Source organism: Gastrolobium bilobum, unplaced genomic scaffold, assembly GCF_033153095.1.
Source record: "Gastrolobium bilobum isolate Gb01-03AN ecotype WA unplaced genomic scaffold, APGP_CSIRO_Gbil_v1 utg28667, whole genome shotgun sequence".
Lineage (NCBI taxonomy): Eukaryota > Viridiplantae > Streptophyta > Magnoliopsida > Fabales > Fabaceae > Gastrolobium > Gastrolobium bilobum.
Window position 1 is genome coordinate 22110 of NW_026898875.1, and position 8319 is coordinate 30428.

At 33.5% G+C, this 8319-nt stretch overlaps 1 protein-coding gene across 1 annotated transcript; it reads right to left on the reverse strand.

The window, feature by feature from the left end:
- Nucleotides 1-2537: 2537 nt before the first annotated feature.
- LOC133284945 (uncharacterized) lies at nucleotides 2538-6493 on the reverse strand. Its single transcript, XM_061482082.1, has 3 exons — nucleotides 5382-6493; nucleotides 3825-4495; nucleotides 2538-3559 (listed from the first exon to the last, which is right to left on the reverse strand). The coding sequence occupies exons 1-3, from the start codon at nucleotides 6491-6493 to the stop codon at nucleotides 2538-2540; spliced, it is 2805 nt and encodes a 934-aa protein (XP_061338066.1).
- Between the last annotated feature and the right edge of the window lie 1826 nt (nucleotides 6494-8319).

Here is an 8319-nt window from a genome sequence, read left to right on the forward strand (position 1 = left end):
TAAACATAAGAAATCACATGTTTGGTATGTGTTGACCTCATCCCTCCAATGATTACTACAGAATGACACTGAATTAATACCGTTTTCTTATTATAGGTATAAGCCGATCTTTTAATTCCATATTTGCTTGGTCTGTTTGTTACCTTGATTATATTAGTGGCTGTTATAGTTAGCAATAAGTTGTATGCATTTTTTTTTTAGCCATCCTCATTTTAATATAGTCTACTATGGCGTATTTATTTTTTCCATAACTCATCGAGTAGATAACTATATTTGATTTGCATAATATTGATCATTTTGATAGCAGATTTTTATTTATGGTTGATATTTACAGAGTTCTGTGCCAATGTTGTACTTTTTTCCACCTGAAAAATAGAACAAGATAACAGATAACAATACGAGTTGTTATAAGTATAAGATTTACAGTGCGATTAACCAACCACAACGGACGACAAATATTTTATTCTTTTTCCGAGCATCGCACGGTTAATTCCCTACTATAGATTTATAGCTGCTCAGATAAGCGGAGAAAAAGTAAAGATGATGATCCGATTCCGAAGCAAGAAGGAAATAAGAATATTGCAGCAGAAGAAGAGCTAGAGGTTGGGCTTCTTCGTTGATCAAATAACACAGAGGACGCGTGGCATCGGCGATTGGTGCTCAAAGTCTGAACACTGAAAAACTCGTTCTGCTTATTTACATGACAAAACTACCCCCAAACTTTGCTTTTGTAATTTTGACAAGTCTTTCAATGGATCACATATTATTCGACAATGATGTTTGTAATTTTGAATTACTAGTTATGTTTTTTTAAAGAGATAGAAATACAAGGAATGAAAATTAAGGAGAAAATAGTGATATTTTTTAATTTAAATTTTAAATAAAAAATATTATATCATTTAAAATGATAAATACTTTTTCCTTCGGCAAATGTTATTCTTACCGTCATTTTAAATTTATTATTTATTTATTATTGAATTAATTTGAAATCAACGACAATTAATTTTATTCATTTTTTAACCATTAATTTTAAATTAATCTAAAAATAATTAATTAGGTAATAAAAGTAATACGTCTAGAATACAAGAAGTATAACTACTCCCATATTATTTTAGGAAAAACTATTTGTCGATTTAAAGGAAGGTTATTTTAGTTAAAATTAATATTTTTTATTTAAAATTAAAATTAAAAAAATTTACTCACTTTCCCCCTATAATTTGTCTTTAAAAGGATAAATAACTTTGCCCATTTTTTTATTTTTTTTTTCTTCATAATATTTTCTCTTTCTCTCTTTTTTTATTTTCATGAAAGAGAAAAAATATAAAAAACTATGTAGTATGCATTAAAATATAATCATTTCATTCAAAATAATATCATTTAAAATAAAAAATAATAATTTTCCCATATTTTTTACTGTCTAGTTTTAACTTATTTAACCCATTTTCCGTATATTAATATTGGAAAAAATTATTCTTATGCTACATGAAATAAGTTTTCCTTCTTATACACCCTTCGGTAACTGTGCCATCTTTATTTTTTTTTATTTTTTTTTATTTTTCAGGTGGTGGAACTCACAAGTTTATCTCTTTGATATAAGATAACATATCTCTTTCAACATGAGATTAATAAAATCTATTAATATTTTTATTTTTGTTATGTACTTTATTTATTTGTTGGGATCTGAGTTTTAAAGGCGTCTGCAAAATATTTTAAATTTATTCTGATTTATTAGCCCACACCGTTGGGTTAAGTTGAAGGTGTGCCTCTGAAAGGTCAAGAGATACTATGAAATTAATTAGTATCTATGAAAGCATGCCTAGAATTGAAAAAGTATAAATTAAAAAATTAAATTAAAATCTAGAATAGACATAGGGAAAAGTGTGTGTCCTTTTAAAGGACACACACTTATATCCTTTTAAGAGAGATAAAAAAATAAATTATGGGAGAGAGAGTGGAGGAAAAAATATATAATTTTAAATTTAAAAAAATGCACTACATTCATCTAAAAGGACAATCTTTTTAAATGATATATATTTTTCCCATAGACATATAGTTAGATTATCACAGTTTAATTTAAATTTAAAAATAAATAAATAACACATATTATTCGTTGAGAGAATAAAATAAAAAATTTAATCTATGTCAAAGAAAAACTCTAATAATTAAATACATGTAATAAAACTGTGAGACATGTAATAAAAATGTACAAGTTAAAATCTTAATATATTTTTCTAGTGATGAAGACAGGAAAAGGTTAGGAGGACGATCGTCTCCTCCAATTTATATAAACCTTTGTCTCAGACTCATTTAACTTAAAGAGAAAGATAATGCAGCATAAAATCACCAAGTTTTATGTAAATTGATGCAGAAAATCAACAATTAATTACAATTGCTTGTTTTGCGAAAGATGACATTGTCTTGTGTTTTTGGGAAATATGAGTTACCTCAATTCTTATCCCAGTGACAGCAAAATCGCAGACCCAATTTCCCACTTAATTAAAAAAACAAATAATTAATCATAAGAATGAAGATTTTCCTCAGAATTTGGAGCAGTGGTGTGGTAGACCAGTGTGTTGATCCACACTTACTAGCTCAGTGGCATTGTCACATCTAAGCACATCTTGTCCCAACTTAGCTCCTGCAGCCTTAAGACCCCTAAGAGACACTGGTTGATTGAAGAGGTTCAGAGATGGCAACCTTGAAGCTGGTGGCATTTTCATTCCTGGCAAAAAGTTTCTAAAATCTTCCTTCAACAATGGTACCTCAAAGTCTTGTTTGTTATGCTTAACAACGTTATCTTTTGCACTAATATGTGCCCCTGGTTCCATATGGTTGGTTGAAAAGCTTGCTTGGTGTGGGAAATTTGGATAAAGACTAACATACCCTCTAAGGTACATCATGTCTATGAGGAACTTCTTCCATGAAGCTTGCCACCCGTTGGTTCTAGACTTTGGAATTTGAACTGGGTTTGACTTAGCATCTTCAGTGAACCTCATGTTCATGTACACATAGAACTCTCTCCAATGTTTAGGGAAGAACACTGCTCCCCAGCTGCAAGGTAATTGGTGAAGGTAAGGAGTGTTGGGATGGATGTGTTTGAAGGATTCTGTGGCATTCCATTTGGGCCTCTCTTTGACAACTTCAACAAGCTTTGGAGTGTAGAGGGAGATGGAGGAGAGTTCAGGGAGAGAGACCTGAGGGTCATAGTGGTAAGACATGAGTGCATATTTGATCCATAAGTAATAGTATGGAGAAACTTCGATGTCATCTTCAAGTAATAGCCCAAAGTCATCATCAGAAGATGGATACCAACTCTCACTCACAGCTCGGATAAGCCCACCTTGAATGATTCTTCTTCTGAGGGTTTTGGGCCCATGAGGCCACTCAAATGAACCAACTAGTTTTATAGTTGCCTCATCTACCTTGCTATCCATATTGAAGGTAATGGCAACTTCATCTCCAAGATAGTAGGCATTACTTAGAGACTTGAGAAGCCTTGCTAGTGAATTTGCTCTATTTTGGGTGATGATACTGATAGAAATCCGCATCCTATTCCAATCTGCCATAGAAAATTCTATTAGATTAACTTGTTAAGCAAAGAACTATATATGAACTTTTCCCAATATAAGACAAATCAATGAATGAATGTGTACTAGCTTAAATTTTGGCCATATTTATTGAATAAAGTTTAAATTATTAGGTGAAGACATTTTCTATTATAGGTGAAAGCTTGTCACTTGCATATATCTCTAACTTTAGTAAACTAGAATTAAGAACATACATTGCAAATACAGTGGATAAGAGGTGAAGAATTTTATTCTTACTTGGCAATGCTGTGGAACGTAGATCAGCCATCCAAAGAACTTTAGACACTGAAGGCCTCGGGAGAAGAACCAATGTGGTGCCATTTGAGTTTGTTTCTGATGCCATCTTCAGAGCCTTTCTCACATTAGGGTCAATGTCAGCTACAGTGATTACTACACTGGGATTATGAATTTTGATCAAACCCTTCATGCTGGAGTACACAGCTTGTATTATTGGTGCCTCTGAGTTTGATACCCCAGAAAGTGCACCACTTGCCAAATCAAAAATCTTAAAACGACGTTCTTTACAAACCAACATAGGCCATTTCAAAGCTGTTGCAGCATCTTCACAGGTGCAGAAATTGCCTCCAGAGACAACAATATAGGCCTTCTTGCCAATAGTGGACCTGAACTTTTCAAGAAGTGGTGCAAGTGCTTTCACTTCATTAACTGTGTGAGCATAAAAGAGTGCATCAACTTTTTGAGGGTACATTGCAGCCCACTGGGTCACATAACCAGTTGAAAGTGCTTTCCACCATTGATCATCTCTGACTTGAACTATGTCCTTGAAAATCACTGTGGTTTCAGACACATATGCTAGCCTATGTTCACTATCACCCCAAGTTTCCTTGTCCTTAGGGTCTACAGGAAGAACAAACGAGCCAGCATTTCTGTACTTCTGAAGCTGATAGCTGCAATTAAAAAAATTCAAAAGAATTTTCAGCAAGTATAATTTAATAAATATAAAAGTGGTCCCAGGGAAAGGCTAGGCTTGTTGAAATTAATTCACTGGCTCAGATCCTTAAATTAAAAAAAATAGGGTCAAATAATTTTCCAATCTATGTGAGGACAAATGAAAAAAAAAAAAAAGAAAAAAAAAAAAAAAGGAAAAGTTAATTTGACCATCAATGAAAGAATAAAATAAGAAGATTCCTTCGTATGTAAACTGAACACATGCTTGAAAACTGGTTTTGTACTATACTACTACTAGTTCTTTGGATGCTTGCTATATCTTTAGGATGTCAACTTAATTTACAGACAATGATTTTCTACCTAATCTTTTCCTATTAGATAGCATTGCAATATAAGAACACTTTTCTCTATAAGATGTTGTCTCATAATCAGAAGACTTGTTTTGCTTTGAAAGAGACATTTTTTCAAAGCGAATAAACAGTCGAATAAAAAAAATCTAGGATTTGATATGTTCAAATTGAAATAAGTCACACATTTACTTTGGTTGACGCTAGACAAAAAGTCAATTTTCCAATTCTGACATGAAAAGAAAGAATAACAGTGGTTTACTTCAACTTGTACTACTTATTAGTGTTTCCGAACCTAATGACAACAACTGATTCAACTCCACTAGATATTATTTAGCGTAGTCAAATTGATGATTGTTTGACTTGTATGGTAAGCGTTGAAATTAGTTTCACAGCTAAGATGTTCTATTGTCACCAAATAAAATTATATTCTTATAGTACCCAACTCCAAAAAGATAAATAAACTATATCTTCATAAAATGGTAAAAAAAAATGTCAACATGATGTAAAAATGTAGAATTTAACAAAATAGTCATACCTGAGGTGCAAATCTTCACCAGTTGAGAAGGTAAAAGGTGTCTCAATGAAGAGAGTCTTGACAAGCTCAGCAGATAAAAACCATGAACTGGATAGAAAATCCACCTGCACAATTTTATCAACTGTGATATCATAAGCAGGATCTGGCAAATACAACCCTGCTTCTTTAGACCTAAATTTTCTGTAACTGGGAAATGTGAAGTCCTTCTGTCTAAAAGGCAATATTCTTCCTATACTTCCCAACACAGAGTTCTTATACTTGTCTGTCCCAGCCACGTGTGCTAAAATCTGCAACATCTTCCTTCCAGGAATCATGTCATCATCAAGAACATAAACAAGATCAGCTTCTGTCTGCAGAGCCATCTGAAACCTGCCATAGTACTTGAAATCATAACTTGAGCTTATGAAGCTGATTCTTGAGTTGTTATAGCTGTCTACAATTCTCTTGAGTGAGAGCTCATTGGGGCTCCCAAATGAAATCACCCAAACATGATGAAATGGGAGGGTCTGTTGGAGCAAAGAATCAAGCTGAGAACAAAGTGTCTTTCTTTTGAAGTGATTCAACAAGACAGTGATTTTTGGTCTGTTTGGACCATGCAAATCCCATTTGGATTTCATTGCCATTAACTCAGGAAGAGTCTCAGTTCCAACGCTCTTGCTTTGGAACTCCAACACCTCATTGTAAAGCTCTCTCTTCAACTTGATCATCTTGACATCATTGGACTTCTTTTGCATAAAATCTATCTTCTCATTCTCGCACACTTGGGATGGAGTTATGGCTAGATTAATTTCCTCGCTTGTGAGAGAAGAACTAGCTTCTTGGTAGTGACCAACAACATGGGGTGTGATCATGAATTGCTTCCATTGTTGTGCAATTCGAGCAGTCATCCATGTAAAATCTGGTTTGGTTCGTAAATCTATAGAAGGGCCCATGTAATACAATAGGAATGTTGCATAAACTGCAAAGAAAAATTGAAGACATGTGAGAGCTGCCACAAACTTTGTGGAGGAACTTTTTTGAGCCTTCATTTTGGTCTTTCCTCCAACATAGTCATTAAGCATCCCATCCAAGGAATCTCCACTTCTCACTGTCGAATTTCGACCAAAACCCATTTTACAAATAGGATTAGATTCAATGTCCTCCAACCTGCACAAGAAAACATAGACAAAGTTAGTCCCTACACATACATAGGCCATATTGAAACTACAAATTTTGCAATGGAATCTAACCAAATCTCTCAACCCAGTAAATGAATATCACTCTTTTTGTGATTGAAATTGGAATCCACTACACGAGGACCGATGAAGAGTTAGTATGGGATGGCAATGGTTTGTGTGCCTTTTATAATATATTAGTGGAAAAGCTTATAGAAACTGAAGTTGTTCCCATGAAAACTGCATCACAGGTCACATGGGCTAAACTTACGGTAATTAAGAAATGCAAGCAAAACGCGTTACCTTCATTCACTATACACTACTTTGTGTATACTTTAGACCTTAAGATACCATTAAAAGCCAAGTTTGAGGCCGTAGAAAAGGGTCAGCTTTGAGTTTTTGGCATGCATGTTCTCCTAACTAACTCATTTTTGTGCTCTGTTTTTGTCCCTTATTTTTGATATTTTAAACTCGGAGGGAAAAATTAATTTCCACATTCACATGCATTTTGATATTCGAAGTTTAGAGATTATATTATATAAATAAAAAAAGAAAAATGCGTGATTTAAGGGTCAAAACGGAAAATCAACTTTAAAGTATATATCTGCTTTACTACGTGGGAGAAGTTACTTAATTAGCAGGAAAAACATATATTATAATGTTAAACAATTAAGGCACAAACAAGCAAACACGAGAAAGAGCAGGGTATGGAGTTCACACGTACATTACCGAATGGCTTGGCCACAAAGACAAATGGTGCAGAAGGGGATGAAACAAAGCCTTTAAAATTTGCTTCTTCAGCAAAACAAGGTAGAGACCTCTAAAGCTAGACACATATATATGACTCACACCACAATCAATGGTTGATGTGCTGTCAATGGGTGTGTGAGGCCTAAATAAATTAATTAAAACTGATAAATGTTTAAATTTAAGCTGTACTTAACCTTTTGAAGGAAGATACGTAAATGAAATAAGCAGCCACAATATTTTCTTAATGGCTGAATGCCGAACTTAGGCGGGTTCGACGCAAGAAACTCATGGCTTGAAAATTCAAATGTATCATGTTAGCTTAGGCTATAAAAAAAGGTATTGGAATAATGTGAACACAACATTTCCTAACGAATTAGTCTTTTTTCATTTCAATTTTCCTCTTTTTCTGGTGAGTTGCCTGGAAGAATGACCACATGGGCTTATATATTAAATTGAGTGACCAAACAGGGTAGGCCTGTTAAGTTTAGAGCTTTGAAAAAAAATAAATTATCTGCACTACTTAGATGAAGTTGACTGTTACATTGAAGACTAAATTCAAATTAATTCCATATTTTTCTTCTCTAATTGATTTGGGTGCAACCAGCTTTATAGGCACACAATACAAAAGTTCGAGTTATTATACAACTGCAAGTAAATGCCTAATTGACATTAGTTATTAGTCAACTAGGTTCAAATTATTATATATATACATTGAGGGAGGCACTGCTTCACGTAACACCTATCAATATATGGGAAATATTCTAACTTTCTGGAGGTAGACTTTAGGTCCCAAAACAAAATAAAAAAGCTTGGTTCATTTATCATGACTCTTAACTACTGCTGAATGACGTACTTCAATCAATGAGATTGATGCATTTTGATTGTTAGAACAGCTTCCTCTCTAGATCAATTTAAATATGATATATATGAAAGTTTAAATGAAGAGCAACTTAGGGAATGACAATCTCAGATCCTTTGCTTCATTCTTATGTAACCAACTGTACCAAGATTCAATAACAGTAAAAAAAATCCTT